The sequence below is a fragment of the Mus caroli genome, chromosome 3 (assembly GCF_900094665.2).
Source record: "Mus caroli chromosome 3, CAROLI_EIJ_v1.1, whole genome shotgun sequence".
Lineage (NCBI taxonomy): Eukaryota > Metazoa > Chordata > Mammalia > Rodentia > Muridae > Mus > Mus caroli.
In genome coordinates, this window is record NC_034572.1 from 128,844,442 (window position 1) to 128,862,979 (window position 18,538).

Consider the following 18,538-nt stretch of genomic DNA (forward strand, 5'->3'; position numbering starts at 1 on the left):
GAATGTTGATGCCAGGCGTCCAGATGACGTTGCCTGGGTTAGAACGCATCAACCCCAACCTCAGTCTTGGGTTAGAACACTTTTATTTCCACAGTTGTCTTTTTGAACATTTCTAGCTTCAAAGAAAGGTGTCTAAGGGAGAATGTGTATGTGACAAACGGGCTGTGGGCTGTTCCCACAGTCACAGGGACTCCTCTGAGAAAGCATTTGCAGAGATCAGACAAGATTAGGTCAACAATGTGCTTGTACTTTTATTATAAAAGTAAAATAAAAAAGTAAATAGCATTTATAAATTCAACATTTCTTCTTTTAAAGTATTTGATTTAGAAAACATATTTACAATAGTAAAATGCAGAAAACGGGGAAAATACTATTTTCAGCACTGATTGTAGCATGTTTTAAATATTGTAAGTTCATGTGGTTTTTTTTTTTTTTAAATCACAGATAAACCACATTAAAAAAAGAAATGTCTTTTTTTTTATTGCGCATCAAGGTACTCATTTAAAAATATGTTTTTCCCTTAATCTTAATTTGAATGCACAACTTACAGTAGATGGCTAGAAAGGACACCGGGTGGGGACAGCGACACCTTTTAATGACAGCAGGAACCCAGTGGAGGGACAGCAGTAACAACACAAAGCAAATGTGATCCAGTAGCAGCAGAGAAAGCTCAAGACACCGCACCCGAGCCACAGAGTGCAGCTCAGCGAGCGCCGTGATTGCTAGACACCGTCTGTGCGTGGCAACTACATTTCATTTCAGAACCAAGAAAGGACGCCAAATTCGGAAGGCCTTGAATGAAATCGAGTGACCCTGCAGGCCGGCGATTCTCCAGCACCTTTGGATTCGCTTTGCCTTCCTCCTTTGGGACAATGCAATGGATTGTCAGGGCTTTGGTTTACACAGTGTGGGGGAACGGCCAGCAGGCTAAATTTTGCCTTCAATAGGTCCTTCCTGCCCATAACCGTGGGGCATTTTGTTCAGAGATAGCAGTGGGCTGTCTCCAGTAAGAGACTCTGTAAAGCTGAGTTTGCGGAAGGATGTCTCCACACCACTGTCACAGACGCTGTCACTATCCCGGAGTTCATCTGCGGAGAAAGCACAGACTCATGAGGGGCTGAGCTAGGCCACGGCAAGGGCTTTGTTCTGCCTGCTGTCCCTGTCACCTTCAACTGTCAACTTCACACGTCTAGAATCACTTGGGGAGGGAGGTACAGATGAGGGAGGGCCCAGCCAGATGAGACTGGTCTGTGGGCGTGTCCTGACAGTTAACTGACCTTAGGAGGACCTATCCACTGTAGACAGCACCACTCACAGAGAGGCAGTCCAGGGCTGTGTAAGAAAGCTATAGGAGCATGAGCCCGTGAGGCACAAGCTGGGGTGCTCAGCAGTTTCAGATTCAAAGTTTTTGGGTTCCTGCCCTGAATCCCTTCCATGATGGATGGGAGCTGGGGGCTGACATAAACCCAGAGAGCTTTGTCATAGTGCCCTAGAGCACCATCCACAGCAGTGGGCTCCCTCCCAGGCTCCGTGTGGGCTATGGTTTGGAGGGCTGTGCTTGCTAGCTCCTGCGCAGCACGGCATCCCACCTCCCCATCATGCCACCGGTGCTGCTTGGCTGTGTGAACGGCAGGGGTTATCAAATGCCATTAGAGAGTGCTGCAGGGTACATCAGAGCTGGCCGAGAGTACATCTTTCTGTTGATCAGAATCTGTTCTGAATTCTCTTGGTTCAGGACAAACATGTTTTCCTTTTTAAAGCGAGGCATATTTTTCTAACTGCTCTATCATTTTACCTTTTGTCTTTTTTTTTTTTTAACAGCTGAGCAAACTGCTGAATACAAGGCAAAATAAATTCATAACAGAAGCAGGAACTAAAAATGGCACCTCTCTCTGAGCCGTATGAGCTTTTAAATAATACACATTGCCTAGAAAATTTTCTTTTGGTGCAAGAAAATGAGGCTTGTTTTTTTTTTTTAAATGTGTCTATACCAAAAGCTTAAGTTAAATTCTATCGCCTGCAAAGCATCCCTGGGAACCAGAGCAGATTATTTCTGTACAGAGTGACTAAAGAAACAGAAGCCTAACTAACACTTACTAAGCAAATATTTGACTATCATCATTGAATCTTAACGTCAGAACACTGAGACTCAATGACCATGCCAAAGCGGTGTCCTGGTGTTACCTCATCCAGTCAACTGTCTGTTGTGTAACAGGGACAGGGCAGCATTTGAAAGGCTTACTGTGTATTATGGTTTGGATCTTAAAATGTCCTACAAAGGCTGTGTGCTAAGTAAAGGCTTGGTTTCTAGCCTGTGACATTATTTGGAGGTGATACAACTCTTTGACTATGGGGCCTCACAGAAGGAAGTTAGGTCATGGAGGGCGTGGCTTTGAAAGAGATCTGTACTCGGGCTCCTTCCCATCTCTGTGTACTTCCAAACACCTTGAAGTGAGTAGGATTCCTCTACCACCTGCTTCCTCTGTGATGAAGGGTTTTGCTATACCCTGAAGGCAGTGGCCCATGGGACCTATAAAAACTGTGTGCCCAACCAAATCTCCTCTCCTTCTAAGTTGGTCACAATGATGGAAATCTAATACAGTATTTAAGTATTTGCTTTGTGTTTGTGCGATGTGTGCTCATGTGCACATGTGGGGTATGGGGAGGTCGACATTGTGTGACTTCCTTGTTCCTTCTCCATCTTGTTTTTAGAGACTGGCCAGTGAGTTCTGTGGATCCACCTCTCTCGGTGTCCTTTCCTCTATGAGTGGGTTACCAGGATTGTACATATTTGTCACCCTACCTGGCTTTCCCAAAGGTAGAGGAGGGGACACTTGCCGTGTTCCTACCTGCTAAGTATTTAGTTTTTAATTGTGACTGGAGCCCTATCATCTCACATCACCGTGGTGCAGAGAACTGATGGAAGGGCAAGCAAAGAGTCAAAGAAGCTGATTAGGAGCCACTGTTGGAGTTCAGGCAAGCAGTGAGGATGGGCTGAACTTGGCATCTGCCAAGAAGAGATGCCCTTTCAGGGTTAAGCATGAGGCACTGAATGCCAGAAAGTATTCATTGCCACTCTTAGATTTTGTTACGGCCTGGCTATACTTTTGACAGTCATGGCCAGTATGAGTTTGTGCAAGAGTCAAGAGTTGTGTGAAGATGATAAAGTTTATTTGGCCATAAAGAGAGATGAAACTTGCAGGGAAATGGATGGAACTGGAGAATACTAATCAAGGCAGCCCAGAGACATAAATACCATGCATTTTCTCTCCCGTGTGGATCCTAGCTTCCAACAGTCACGTATGTATATTCATGTGGGAGTGAGCATGAGCAGAGACCAGAAAACTAGCAAAGGCCTCCAGGGGGCAGAAAACAGGCTTTAAAGGGATGTAAAGTGTAGGAAGGGGAACAGAACACATGTGAAAATGGGAAGGGAGGGAGTAGAGGGTCCAGGGCTCGGGTGATGGGAGATGAGGGAGTTGTGAGAATAAACCAGAACTAAGTATGTATAAAAATACTGTAAGGACCCCAGTGCACACATACATGCACAGGAGTGAGGAGGAGGCAGCAGGGTGGGTGTGGGTGACAAGGCCCTGAGAGGACACTGGTGAGTGAGGGTGAAGCCCTTATCAGCTGTGACAGGATGAGCATCAATCGGGCAATGTGGAGGAGAGCCTAGGAGAGGAGGGGACAGAAGCAGACGGTGGACAGAGGTGGTGAGCTGGCCAGCAGTTATCATATTCTTCTGAGAAGCTTGAACTCAGCTAAAGGCTGTAACAAGGAAGTGATGTCTCGTTTTTCTCTAAATTTCTTTCTTTTTAAAATTTTTTTCTCTAAATTTCTTTCTTTTTTAAAAATCTGTTTACTGTTTAATGGATATAATACTCTTAATAATGACATTTTCTACTGAACTTGGAGACTGTGTTTACCTGTAGATTCCCCCATATGAGAAATGCGAACAAAAATAACAGCATGTATCATACAAATGTGAAAACATGAGTTAACCAAAGCGCTATCAATGGATAAAGCCATTCATTGAGATGTAACATTAATCAAAACGGGGCTAAGCAGCCTGTGGCCGGGCGGGCCAGCGTTTAAAGATGAGAAGTTACATCCTAGCAACAGGTTCTCCACAGCAGGTGGGGAAGGAAGGACAGTACAGGACAAAGAGGCAAGAATCAGGTGTCCAGGGCCCGCTGAAGGTGACAGGCAGGCTCTCAGGGAACGACTGCCCCAGGTGGAGGGCAGACATAACCTACTGAGCCCAGACGGAAGGCCTTCCACCCGGGTGCTGGCATAATACAAAGATGGGAGAATGCTAGCTGTTCCTGGTCTCAGTGGAGTTTGTGGCTAGGGTAGAAGATGAACAAGAAGAAAGGGTGCTGAGGTTAGAGAAAGCACGGGCTGGGAACAATGACACAATTCAAGTCTGTACTGAGATCCATTCGTACAAACGCATGTGTTGGGGGTGACAGGTGGATGTTAGTGTGGGAAGACAAAGGCAGGACCATGAGCAGGGTGGGAGCTGAAGGATGGGGAGTGCTGAGGGAGGGAGGAGGTGGGGGACCTGAGGGTGGTGGCACGAAAGGAAGGGTCATACAATATGCGTATTTTCTGGGTCCTACTTCTTGTCCTGTGGCCCAGGGCTGTGCACCTTTCTTAGAATCTTTCTCCAAATTTAACAAATATGAGAAGTAGTGTTTCTTTAACCCTTCCCGCCATGTCCAGTGTCTACTGAGATTCTAAGTGACCTATATGCCAATGTGAGTGTCTGTGGGAACTGCCCGTTCCTGTGTGCGCACGGGAGCACTGTGGGGAGGGAGCGGGTGGCATGCCACAGAGGAACACATGTCCGGAAAAAGACCAGGGAAAGGGAGTGTAGTGCTACATCACAGAGCACAAAGACCTTGCCAGCGAGGAAAAGCAACTCTCTCAGCCTCTTTACCTATGTGCTGCCTCGTGGAGGAAGATGAGAGAGGCAGACAGTGGACCTGAGCAGTGGTCACGGGGCTGGAGGCTGTGGTTGCCGGGGTGCGGAAGGCTGCCTGGATCACTTCAATGGCCTCTGTGTAGCCCATCTGTTGCAGGGCCTCCATCAGCTCTTTGATGGTACCCCCAGAGACCTGGTAGGAAAAGGGAGAGTATGTTCGTGTGTTCCAGCCTGTTTGCAGGCTGTTAGCGTCCCTTCTCTGTGTCTGCTCCAGAGAGCTTGGGGGGTTTGGAGAGGGCAGGGAAGGAGTACCTGAAGAAACACACAGTGTTTAGGTTCTAGTTCCCATCTTGGATCAAATCCATTCAGAAAAATCACAGGAGAGGTGAAGGAGAGAATAAAGGAGATGGAGAAGGGGAGAATAAGGGAGATGGAGAAGATGAAGGAGATGGAGAAGATGAGGGAGAAGGGGGAGAGAGATAAAGAAAAAAGAAGGGAAGGAAGGGAAAGAAGCCTGTGAGTTCATGGAGACAGGAGACTGCCTATGGTGACGTCTATGCACAGAAATCCAGGGAAGACAGCAGCTAGCAATGACAGCCTCATTCGGAGTAGCTCACCCATGTTTGTCTATTTTTTAGTTTGGAATTGCTCTAACAGGAGTCACCTGACAGAACAATGAAGCCATGGCCCTGGGGGGCTCCCTCTTGGAAACAGGGATGCACACACTGATCACAGCTTGTAGGGGTCCCCATCCTGTGGGCAGTAGTATTTTTCACAGGAAGGCTCTGAGAATTTGAAAACAGGGAATGCCTAGAGACAGGTAACCAGTCTTCTCAGGAAAAAGGCGCCATCCTGGCCTGGCTCCCTTTGCCTTCCGGGCAATGACTGGTTTCCTTTCATAGAGTTACTATGTAAGGGGGCAGGCTGTGCTGCTCAGTGGAGCTGACACGGTCAACTACCAATAGTTACACAGACAACTCTAAATGGTACGGTGGCGTGTTACCTCATAGTTGTCCATGAGAGTTTTAGAAGGAGCAGGACTCAGCCGGAAGGCGTTGTTCAATATCCCCAGACCCAACTTCTGTGCCAGAGTGGCCCAGTTTTTGTCTGGATCAGGAATTTCCAGCAGTGTGCAGAGTTGCAGCCTCGTGTCTTCTGTCAGTTGCTTCATGTCCCCTAAGAAAGAAACATGACTGCTTTAACCTTCCAGGGACCATCAATCTGAGAGGACAGGTCATTGTCCAACTTCTGATGGAGGCCACCAAGCTTCTGCCAAGTCCAGAGGCCCTGCTCAGCAGCAGCAGTAGGTGCTTCTAGCAGCTCAGGGCCACACCTCCAGGGATCTCAGATTCTGAGATAAGATCTAGACGGTTTGCTGTACACCCTCGCCCAGGCTGGCCTCTCCTCTCCTCCTGTAAACCACAGCATGGGGCAACACTGGCTGAGAGAATCTGTCCTACCACACCTCACCTTGTGGTAGTATATCATCAGGTGTGAACACGGGCTCATACGGTTTCCCATTTAGTATGTCAAATACCTGTGGGATAGAAAAACATGAGAAAATATACACAGATATGATTTTTTAAAATCCTGATGTTCTCTGAGGTGAATTTGCTGATGGTACACAGGGTAGGAATGTCAGGGGTCAGTCTTTTCTGTGTTCCCTGTAGGGACACCCAGCCAGCAAACAGCCTCCTAGAAGTGCACAGAGAGTCTAGATTCCTACAAACCCGACTGTCTTGGACCCGTACACTGCCTACTTTGCCTTCTGGCTCTTTTCTCTTGGCCCAAACACCTAGTGTTTTCTCCTTTAAGTGTAAGCCCTATTGTGTTTTAAGGAAGGTTTTTAATATGTTTATGGAAATCCACAAGAGAATTTCTAGTTTATTTTTATGTTCAGCAACCTCTTGCCTAAGCTCTGGGCAAGCTAGCTTCTGACAGAAATGGCAAGAACTCTGGTCGTGTGCTGACAGGGTAACTCTTCCGTGCGTTTTGTGCTTTTCTAACCTCTCTCATCTGAACTCTGATCCGGTTACGCAAACAGCTTTACACTCTGGCTCACCCGACCTTCATCTTTCATGGATGAAGACCATCTTTCAAGATTAAGACCCTCTCGGTAAGAAGACCTCATAAAAACAAAGGCATGTTCTTTAGGGAGGAGAGCACCAAGAAGACCATCTGTTTTATATTCCTGAGCCACTGGCTCTCCCATAAATACCCATGAGATGGGCTGGCCAGGGCTCACCTGCCAGTTGGCAGCCATGTCCAGGGGTGTGGTACCTGGCACCACTCCCTCATCTTCTCCAGCCTTCTCCCAAGAGTCGTCCAGGTCATAGAGAGGCTCAAAGTTCTCCACCAGGGGGTCTGCTCCTATGGAGTCAGGGAAATACAGTGTTGTGTAAAATGAAAAGCTTGTCCGCCTCCAATCGCACACAGGATTCCCATGTCGAGGGACAGGTTGCCTCTAGCTCATTAAGGCAATTACAGGATAACTTTTCATTTCTAGTGAAATTTAAAACAACTTTTTAAAAAATTTTAATTCACTTCTATGGAAGTAGGTAGCCAAGGACACTGTGAAGAGAGAGGGAGGGGGTGGGGAGGAGGAGCCATGTGGAGGGCACTGGGAGGAGGGGAGCATGTGATCAGGATGCAAAGTAAACACATGAAAGACTTCAAGTACTCCTGGGATTTGTAACTCTGCAGGATTATTATTATTATTATTTATTATTATTTTACTACAAAGGATACATTTTAACCTAAGGACTAGTAGGTGGCATTTTTGCACCCACAGGGTGCAAAATTTTGCACTTCACATTTACATCTACCAATACACACTTCTCACACTCTCTCTTGCTTGTGTGGAGCAGATCTGCTTGGTCAGTTCTGTCCTTGAGTGCTGTCCTGTTGGGGCCCTAGTTCTTAAGCAACAGAGAAATAAACACTGCAAGGCCGCTATGCTAGGCAGGATGTGTTGTTATGGGGAAAAAAATGTGCTAACAAATCTTGGGGATCTTGCCTGTTCTTCAGCTCCCAGCAAGAGAACATAAAAAGTAATCCTAATGTTAGTAGAGTTACCTGTCATGCCTTCCTGGCTATTCTACCTATGGGTGTTTGGCTCCGGGTTGGCCCAACAGTGGCAGGCAGGCTCAGCACAGCCTTTTGGAATGAAGACTTTGCTTCAGTTCTGCCAACAGAACCTCTGACTTGGGCCAACACTGCTGCCTGGCCACTCTCTGCTGCCTCGCTTGCTCTTTTATAACGTGAGCAAAACATGGCCAGGAACATGACTGGGAAATGAGTTTGAAGACCCGAGGGCTACACCTGTCCCTGAAGTGACCTTCGTGACTCCGAGGAGGTCAGGGCTAGGTTTTTTGTCTGGTTTTCTTTATGTCACACAAGATATTATTTGCTACCTTTTCATGGTGAATTCAAGTAAAAGCGTTTACATTTATATATTTACTGCTGAGACAGTTTCTCACTATGTATCTTTGTTCGGCCTAGAACTATGTGGACCAAGGTAGCCTAAGCTTGTGGCCATTCTCCTGCCTCAGCCTTCTGAATGTTGAGATTTCAGGTGTCTGACTAGAGACAATTTTTTCCCCCCAGTATAATCAGTGACTTTCAAAATGACTCAACACATTACAACCAGGGCCTCTTTGCCTGAATCTATAAGGAATGTGTCATTCACAAATCCTCCCTTATCAACCTCTGGTGTAAATTAGGTGTGTCTGGGCAGGCCCGGAAGACCAACCTCATCAACCATGTGTTAACACTGAACACACAAGGCGCCGGAGACAGGAGATGAGCTGGAATGTTTCAGAGTGCTTTACAGGAAGGACTAGAACCCCAAGCAGAGCAGAAAGAAACACAGTGTGGAGAATAAGAGTCTGCAGTCGGGCTGCGGTGGTGTGACTCACAGCTTTCCGGGACACTGGGAGTGGGGCTTGATCATCTTTGTAGTCTGCCTTCTTGGAGCTCAGATGGGATTAATAACAACAGTTCTTATCTCAGAGAGTTACTGAGGAGTAGATGTGGTAAAGGAGACTGTGAATGTAGGATGCCAGCATGGTGCCTGGAGCCGAGGAAAGGCAGTGGAGGCCAGCAAGTCTTAGTGCCTCAAGCACAGTAACACGAATACAGGGCTCATTTGCTTTTCCCATGCTTTCAGCTTCTAAGAGACTGTTTTTGCAAAAGGAAGTCTTTAGATATTTTCCTTCTGGGAGACTTGTAATATGACCAGAAGCTGACACAGCTCAAGATTTTATAGGTACCGAGTCAACCTAAACAACACAAAGGCAGCGTAGATAACCAGAGAGTGGGAACTAACTCGAGCATCAAGGTAAACCCGAGGCCAAGCAGAGCCTTCAGTGCCATCTGCAGGGTGGCCCGGGTGCAGGTCTCTTTTACCTGCACTTTCCCAGGGCAGAACCGCAGCTCCGCAGGCAGCCCTGCACTTGCAGGCAGTTTGCTTTGCTGGTATCAGTGACCACAGCATCTTACCTGCTGCTTTGAGAAGAGCTGCCAGTCTGGTGGACCCTCTTCCGGCCGCTATATGCAGAGGTGTAGTCCCATCATAGGTGGTACTGTCCACGTGGGCATCACCCTAAATCCGCCCACAAAGAAAGAGTTAGCAGGGGGCTCTCTCCTCCACTGTCTCTCCTCCACATCTCCGCTGCACCTCAGGTTACATCATTCACCCAACTGCTATACTGGGCTGGCTCTGTCACTGGCATCCCCAGGTCGAGAGCTGGGCTGGAGCTGGGGATGCAGAAAGCAGACAGTGGAATACTGACAGCAAGCTGACCCTAGCGTCATTCTTTGAAAAGACTTCCCTAAAACTTCCAGGAGGATTTAGGTTAAGATCACAAGTACGCCTTTACCTCCAGAAGCAGGCAGCCAGCCAATGAGATGTTGTCGTACTCCACGGCTAGGTGCAGCGCTGTGCGCCCAGACTTCTGCTCCTGAGCATCGACTTCCGCCCCGGCAGCCACCAGCAGCAGCAGACATGGCAGGCTATTGCTCATCACAGCTATGTGGATGGCATTTAGACCTAAGGCCGAGCAAAGGCAGAGATGTGGGTGAGACTGACAGAGCGGGGCTGCGTGCGGGGAGGAGGGGCACCACGAGGTCGCAGCACTTCCGGTTTCTGTTCAGGGCGCGCTTCAAAGGCTCAGACGGTCCTCTGTTCTACTTTCAGAAGCCACAAGCTCTCACTGTGCTCTCGGGAGACACTGAGCTACTATGTAAACGTTCTCCACACACACGATGCTTTATAAAGACTAATGTTTGCTCGGGCTTGCTTTTCCACTTACTAAGTAACACTCCCAAATAATCTTTAAGGGCGTTTGCTGTAATAAACAGCAGAAATAACCACAAGAAATGACAAACTCCAGCTGGCCGAGGAGAGTATTCATGGTGAAAGTCATGTCAGACGCATTTGTCAAATGCCAAGCCCTTATGCTGCAGCCGAGAGGGGAAGGCTAGCCAGCAAGGCGACAGCCCTTACCTTCCCCATTGGGGTGGTCGATAAGGAGCGCTGCTTTTCTGTTCTTGAGTAGGATGCTGAGGATTCTGTCATGTCCTTCTTTGGCAGCTAGGTGCAGGACAGAGTTGCCCCAGCGGTCCAGAAGACTCAGATCAGCCCCAACCCTCAGCAAATCCTCTACCACATCTTCCTGCTTGGTGATCACGGCCAAGTGCAGAGGTGTCTACACAGAGAAGGAGCGGGAGAGCCATTGCTTAGGGATGTCTGTAGCCCCTGGCTTTAGGCTATTTTATGGAGTCATACTGTAGGGACATTTGTCACTCAAGGAGCTTCCTGTTCTGCATGCCAGGCTCAAAGGCCCACGGAGGGAACCAGCATTCAATAGTCGGGGTTATGGGATACGTTTAAAATGCTTAGTAGCTTTGCGTAGCAAAAGCAGTTTTGCTACATGATTTTTTAACTCTTGTAGAAGAAAATTTAATTTCTCTGAATTTCTGATAGGAATCTATCTATAGCTGGTAATTCTATACATTAGCAAATTGAACCAATGCTGTGTTTTTAACAACAAAACATAAATAGACTATTAAGAGAAAGCAATCAAGAAAGATGTCATCCTTCCACAATGGTATGGAAATACATAGGCTAAACCAGAACACACTGCTGCAGGCTGGCTTCAAGAGACTCACAGTTACAAGCTCCACTGTAAGTCTACCACAGGTGCTACCAGATTCTCATGGGCATAGTTAGCCAATACAACACTCTCCCTAAGAAAGGTCAAGCAGAAAACAATCCCAGGCACTGTGCATAATAGGTTCTGGGAGGTCTTTCTGACTATCCTGATCTCAAAGCTGTGCTTCCATGGTTGTAAGGAGGACACATGGAAAACTGTTTTCAGAAACAAGCAAGGCTAACCCAATCATGAAAGTGTCTGTTAAAGAGCTGAGATCACTGGGAGAGTAGCACCAACTCTCAACGCCGGCCGGTCTGTGCTGTAGGAGCTTTCCACGGAAGCCCAGGCTGTGTAGTGAGGACCTGCCCGACCTCCCATTCAGGGAGTAGTTCCTGCTGGGAAGCAGTGGCTGGTGGGCCACCAACTCCCAAATCACCATGGTGATATTTTAGGTGTCTAGATCTATAACCCCTAGGGTTATATCTTACACAACTGTAAAATGCTTGCCTCAAGTAATCCCTAGAATCCATCTGTGGAGCTCAGGGCTCACACTGCCCTGGTAACCCACTTGTGACACCCATGGACACAGTTTAGGTGCTCACTGCAGTGCTTAGCCTGGTGGACAGTGAGCAGCTAGTTAGGGGGCATGACAGCATTCTCTCCAGGAGCAATGAGAACAAACCAGCTGTCTATGAAACTAAAGGATAAACACCGTGAAGATCCAAGACAGGGACACAGTACAATGCTACATACACATCCACAAGCACATGGATTGACCATTCATTCATTCATTCATTCATTCACTCTGCTTAGAAACAGTCTTGCTTTCTGCCCAGGGTACATTGGAACATCTATACTCAAGGACTCTTCCTGCCTTAGCTACCTGAATAACAGGAACTAAAACACAATATCACCATGTTTGGCTTAGGGGAAAAAAAAATCTTACAGAGCTATCCATGCATATGAGCACATACAAATATTGAGATCTGATTAGGATCTGTTGCAATTCCTAATTATAATATTGTGTTAAGTAGGATGTAACTGCTGGGGGAACTTAGGAGGTAAGCATCTGGTTCAATCTCAGGAAATATACAGGTCCTTTCAGTTGAATTTGCAAAAATTATAAATTGAGAAAGTATTTTAAATTGAAACTTAAAGGGAAAGGCTGCTGTGGGATAGGAAATGTATGTATAAAACCGTGTGGATTGCATGTGAGCACACTAAAGAATACATGTCTTCCCAGTGCCGCTGTCTGTAGCCAACACCTGGAAGAGCACTCTTCCTATACATGCAACAGTTACATCTGGAAATAGGGACCTGTCGGATCCTATGCAAGGTAATTCTCAGTTCCCCAAAGTACAAGCTTTTATGTTATTTCAAGATTATGCTTATACTGAATTTACAATAATAACAAACATGTGGCAAAAATGAGAGCCTGGAGAACGTCCTGAGGGAACTAACGTCATAAAAGGCCGTGTCACATGCCGGAGAATGCAGGAAGAGAACACAGTTTAAAGACTCACTTCCGAAATCCTTTCTATGCCACACTGGGGCTATTCTAGAGAGTGGGTGGGTTCCACCAGGGATCTGATAGTGACAGATGGTCACAGAAATATACTATGGTTAGTGGAAGATGTTTGGGGAGAATGTTTGAGATAATTTACAAGTAATCCAAATTACTTAAATAACTGTATACTTTTCTGCCAAGAATAGTTATTATATCATGCATGATGGTGCATATCTGTAATTCCAGCCCAGAGGAGTCTGAGGCAGGAGGATTGTCATGAGTTTTGGGCCATTCTGGCTTATACAGTGGGTTCCAATTTTGTCTGTATTATATTATAGGGTCTTGTTTAAAGAACAAGAACAAGAACAACAACAACACAAAACCAAACAAGCAAAGAAAAAAAACCCTCCAAATTAAAAAGAAACTAGTTCCCAAGCTGGGTGTGGGGCACGCATTTGTAGTTCTAGCACCCAAGAAAACACAGGACAGGCAGTTTCATGTCAACCTGGGCTACACAGCAAGTTCTGGGCCATCCTCAAACACAGGAAGACCCTCTCTCAAACAAAACAAAGCAAAACAATTCCACAAAGCCAAACAAAGAAACCCAAAAGTTATGAGAAACACAAAAGCTGCCTGTCGGTCGGTATGTCCTTGAGGCTAAGAAGCTGGTATGCCAGGGAATGTCTGTGCCCATTAACTGAGTGAAACCAAGGTGGGAAAAACAGGGGAGAGAGGTCTGAGGGCTCCAAATCAGAGAAGTGTTGCCTTGAGCTCAGGAGAGGTTCCATCCACAAAGAGCTGGGGCCCACACAATAGAGCCTGCTTCCGCAGATCCTATCACCAACAGCCAGCAGGGCTTCCTGAATCCAACCTCCAGCAGCCGAGGGAAGCAGTTTTTGCAAGGAGGATTGGGAAGTAGCAACTTCCTCATCTTCAGTTTATTCTTATACTTGTGATGGTTAAAAATGCAATCTGCCACTTGTCTGCTATGAGGTGGCCTGGGTGCAGGGGTGATGCCTTCCTCCACCTCGCCTCTCACTACCTGTGCAGGCAGTCGGGAGAGCTGGCCTGGGGTCATGTGAGGGGGTGAGCTAGCCCTGTCCTTCACAGGCCTTGCATCTAGCCTGTGCTGCAGAGTAGAGAGGACCCTCGTGGAGGGAGCACAGGTGAGCAGCCCCAAGGGTGTGAGAGCAGGAGAACTGGCCCTGCCCCTCACTCACAGGCTGCAGTGCATGGGAGAGTGGGTCCTGCCCTTTGGGCAGCACAGTGGAGCCGGCTCTGGAGGCATGGGTGTAGGAGAGCCACCAGGAGGGCATGACAACAGGAGAGCTGACCCTGCCTCCTGCTGATGGATGCACTTGGGTGGCCGAGCCAGAGCAGTGCTGGAGAGCTTACATTGGTGGTGCAGAAAGGGAGAGCCAGTGGGCTGACCAGCTCAGCTACCACCCAGGCCCAGATCCAGGGCTCTGAGATGGCCCACCCCAAGGCCTATGTCATCTGTGAATGGTTGAGATGTGTGAAAGGGTCAGCCAAAGCCTCAGGATCTCCACACCACAGGGAAAGAGCAGCTGAGAGGAGTCCTAAGGAAGATCCAGTGTCCATGGTGTCACAGAGAACCAAACACTCATTGCAAGTGAAGATGTGTGGACAGAGGGATACACTGTGGGATGCTTGGTGACACACTATTGCTTCCACATCGAGATGTTCTCTATGCTTTGTTTTTGTTTTTCCTGTTACTTGAGTGTTTATTTTGTGGGAGGCTGTAAGGGCAGAGGGCAGATATGAGGGGACAGGGGGATGAGTGGGACTGGGGTGCATGATGGGAAACTAACAGAGAATCAATAAAAAGTTTTTTAAAAGTGCCATCTGCCTAAAAGTTTGGAGAATTCAACTTTTGGGGCCCAGCGACTTTCCAAATACCAATAGTATCCCAAGATGGCATGGAAGCCCGAGGAAGACAGACCTTGAAGAACACATCTAAAAGAATACCTTAGCCTAGTCATCTCACGATTCAGTGGAAGCCCCAGGTTGCCCCTGGATAGGAATCACTGCAGACAGAGAAGTGCAGAGTGCTGTGCAGAAAGCAGCTGTGCTCCTCTGAAAATGGAAAACTCTGAGAGCTACAGGCCAACGAACCAACAGCTTCAGCCTTTTCTTTGGCGTGGGGAGCGAACTCAAGGCTTTAAGCATGTGATCCACTTCTAGCCTCCAATTCATATTTTCAAAGTAACTTTAAAATATTGTATTAAAAATAAGAATTTAATGATTTCCTTTAAAATAAAAGAAATTTTTTTAGCTCTTTTGTTTTAGTGTGTATGTGCAGTTAGTTTCCTTCCCCCCCCCCTCCCTCCCTCCCTCCCTCCTTTCTCCCTTCCCTCTCTCCTTCCTTCCTCCTTGCTTTCTTTCCTTCTCTGACTGTGTGGGTGCAGGGATGTGCATGAGGTCAGAGGGCAACATGTGTACTGTCCCCTGCCTTGTGCAAGGTTATGAGGCAGGGTCTTTTGTTCTCCGCTGCATATGCAAGACGCTTGTCTCCTGCCCTGACGGGGTGCTACTAAATCTGGCTGGTGATGGTCTGGGGATCTGAACATGGTCTTCACACTTGTACAACAGATACTGCGTCCACTGAGTCATCTGTCTGTTTCTTTTTAATTTCTTCTAAAATAATGATTTTTTTAATTTAAAATGAGCTAACATGCCAGGCACATGCTTGTCAAGCCTATGATTTGGGAGGCTGAGGTAGGACACTGATGGCTCAGTGCCAGCCTGGGTACACTAGAGAGAGATCAACAGAGAGAGATACACACATGGGGGGGGGCGGGGGAGAGATTGATAGAGATACACACACACAGGGAGAGAAAGAGAGAGAGAGAGACAGAGAGAGATTAATAGAGAGGGATACACACACACACAGACAGAGAGAGAGAAAGAGACAGACAGAGAGAGACACAGAGAAGCATGGATAAGAAGAGATAACAACTTGAATAACTTGCTTTAAAAATGGAGTAACATGGTTGTAGTTTGCTGGAAACACCAAACCAAACAAACCAAAAAAACCCCCATCACAAACAAACAAACAAACACCAAGTAAGAAGTCCACTAGTTCTCATCTCATCTCTTCTAAATAACAAATTATTCATGGTTGCTGGCCACAGTTTTTCAATGAAAGCAATATGACCTGGAAGCAGAGGTCTCAGCATGGGCCTGGCTGTGGGGATCCGAATGACACTCTGGGCAAGAGAGTGCAGAGGATCTTAGAAGCCAACAAGAGGATAAGACCAACAGGCCCAGAGAGAGGGGAAGGGAAGGGTAGGGGCACAAAAGGGTTGGAGAGAAATAGAGGTGAGAGAGGAAGGAGCCACAGAGCAGGCCACCATCCTGGGCCAGGCCAAGGCTCCCAGACTGTGTCTGCCAGTGGAATTTCTGGTTTGCTTTGCCCTACCATTTGCCTCTGTCCTCAGCTCACTGTGCCATCTCCAGGTGGTTTCCTCTGGAGTTTTCGGGGCTCCCCTACCTTCTCATACCTGAGCTGGATGGGACTCCGAGGTGCCTCTTCCTGTTCTTACAGCCTTTCACCTCTCCAGGAACTGACCTCAGAGCCTTTCCTTGACATACACTTGATCCAGTTGTTGTGCAAATACCCTTCCGCAGACCTCAAAATTCTTTTTTTTTTTTTTTAATTTGAAAATATTCTTTTTTTCCAACTTTTTATTAGGTATTTTCTTCATTTATATTTCAAATGCTATCTGGAAAGTCCCCTATACCCCCCTCCTGGCCTGCTCCCCTACCCACCCACTCCTGCTTCTTGGCCCTGGCGTTCCCCTGTACTGAGGCATATAAAGTTTGCAAGACCAAGGGGCCTCTCTTCCCAGTGATGGCCAACTAGGCCATCTTCTGCTACATATGCATCTAGATATACGAGCTCTGGGGGTACTGGTTAGTTCATATTGTTGTTCCTCTTATAGGGTTGCAGACCCCTTCAGCTCCTTGGGTGCTTTCTCTAGCTCCTCCATTTGGGGCCCTGTGTTCCATCCTATAGGTGACTGTGAGCATCCACTTCTGTATTTGCCAGGCACTGGCATAGCCTCACAAGAGACAGCTATATCAGGATGGCATATGCAATAGTGTCTGCACTTGGTGGCTGATTATGGGATGGATCCCTGTGTGGGGTAGTCTCTGGATGGTCCATCCTTTCATCTCAGCTCCGAACTTTGTCTCTGTAATTCTGGCTTTTGAAACTTGAATTTCTTTTTAACTTGTCTCTCCTGACAGCTGTGACTTTTTCCCCTCCGACGTTTGCCCTCAAAACTTTATTAACTCTGACTTCTAGATCTTAAAGTCTGCCTTTTCTAGAAGATGGTGAATTTCCATGGAGGGTTATTGCCATCAAACCCGTGATCCCAACCCATCTCTCTGTAAAATGACATTCCCAACTAAGGATGCTTTTAAGATGCCACTTCTGAGAAGATGCTGTTTTCCTGTTTCCCGTCACTGAGAACAGCTCACGCACATGTTACTAAGGCAACCTTGTCTCTTCTCGACGGCCTCGAGGTGGCAGCTTACCTGATACAGGTCATTTCTCATGTTGATGATGTCATCAGAGACCAAACCAGATGTGACTTCCAGCAGATCCCTCACGAGCTGAGCGTGGAGGTGGATGATGGCTAAGTGTAAGACACTGGAATGACACACAGTGGCAATAATTAACTGGGGGTGTAGCAAGTGACAGAAACAAAAACATGTCAAGAAATGACTGGAGTTGAAGACTGAAGCTAGCTACAATGTGTAGCTTTCCTTGGCCCTACCATGAATGCACTGGTGGGAGGTGACATGATTTCTCTGGAAACTTCCTCTCTACTGCCTATCCCAGGCTACTACACACTGATCGTGCCCACCTGCCCCTGGAGTGTTAACATCTGACCAGACACATGAAGTGCAAAGGCACCTGCTGGGTCAGAAACCAAATGGCGTTAAGCTCCAAGCCAGCTCTGTCTCCATGCCTCTGACCCAGGCATCTCTTCCTGGTCTCTCCCTGACATATAAGACCATGAAGAAAGGTAATGCCTAGGCTTAGGAGCAGCTTGGGAAAACTCAGCTGCCGAGCTCTCTTCCTCCATAACAATGAGAAGTGACTTCTATTTCTAAACAAGGTCTTATTATTTATCCCTGAGATATTTCATTTAGCAATACTTCTCAGGGAAGATCACGGTGGGCTCTTTAGATGACCCCATGCCAGTGTTAACTGCAAATGAAGCACACACGCTTTGATGAGAAGCACCGCAGCCACACCTCAGGCTTCTGTGGTGCTCCTGATGGAACCCTGACAGGAGGCTTGTGAGAAGTGATGCAGACAGACACACGTCGAGTAAGAGGGCTTCAAAAGCTACTTCAACATTTCCATGTGCAGCTCAGCACTTCACAGAAGCATGTCCCCTCCCCTTCAGATCTTTATACCCCTGGGGGAAGTTCCCCGATACCAGAGGGTTCTATAGTTTCTCTTTATTGTATTTCTATGATGACTAATGGTGACAGGGTCCAGATTATAAGCCAAATATGACAAGCTGAATAAAGAAGAGAAACCAGAATACTCCCTTATGTATACTCCTGAGTGGGTCCTCTGTGTCTCCCAGGTCTCATACCCCTAACCTTTCAGGAAGCCTGCTTCTTTAAGTCTCAGCTTGACGAGGCTCTGTGTATTGTACCCACTTGGGAACGAAGGCCAGTGTTTCAGCTGCCCCATGAACACCCAGATCCTTACACACACGTCCCTGCGTTCCTCTGCACACACTTGCTGGACTGCATGTGCCTGGCATCCCTTTCCACAGCCTCTCCTTCAGATAGCAGCATCCCACTTCCTAATTACTTAATCCACTTGCCCTCACTACTCATGAATTTCACCAGTCCTTAAAGATGACCCTTGGAGTGCTGGTGTCCTGCCCTGGTTAT

At 47.2% G+C, this 18,538-nt stretch overlaps 1 protein-coding gene across 4 annotated transcripts in view; it reads right to left on the minus strand.

Moving 5' to 3' along the window:
- Positions 1-226: 226 nt before the first annotated feature.
- The window catches only part of Nfkb1 (nuclear factor kappa B subunit 1), a 109,186-nt gene continuing 90,874 nt past the window's right edge, over positions 227-18,538 (minus strand). For 2 of the 4 annotated variants that reach the window (XM_029474971.1, XM_029474969.1), the window contains 9 exons: positions 17,156-17,270; positions 10,437-10,638; positions 9,811-9,980; positions 9,431-9,533; positions 7,176-7,300; positions 6,401-6,467; positions 5,934-6,106; positions 4,946-5,123; positions 235-1,088 (listed from right to left, as the gene is read on the minus strand). In XM_029474971.1, the coding sequence (XP_029330831.1) occupies positions 928-1,088; positions 4,946-5,123; positions 5,934-6,106; positions 6,401-6,467; positions 7,176-7,300; positions 9,431-9,533; positions 9,811-9,980; positions 10,437-10,638; positions 17,156-17,270 (1,294 nt within the window). In that variant the 3' untranslated portion in view covers positions 235-927. Of the gene's footprint in view, positions 1,089-4,945; positions 5,124-5,933; positions 6,107-6,400; positions 6,468-7,175; positions 7,301-9,430; positions 9,534-9,810; positions 9,981-10,436; positions 10,639-17,155; positions 17,271-18,538 lie in introns of all 4 variants that reach the window. The other 2 variants (XM_021158247.2, XM_029474970.1) reach the window with 2 other exon arrangements.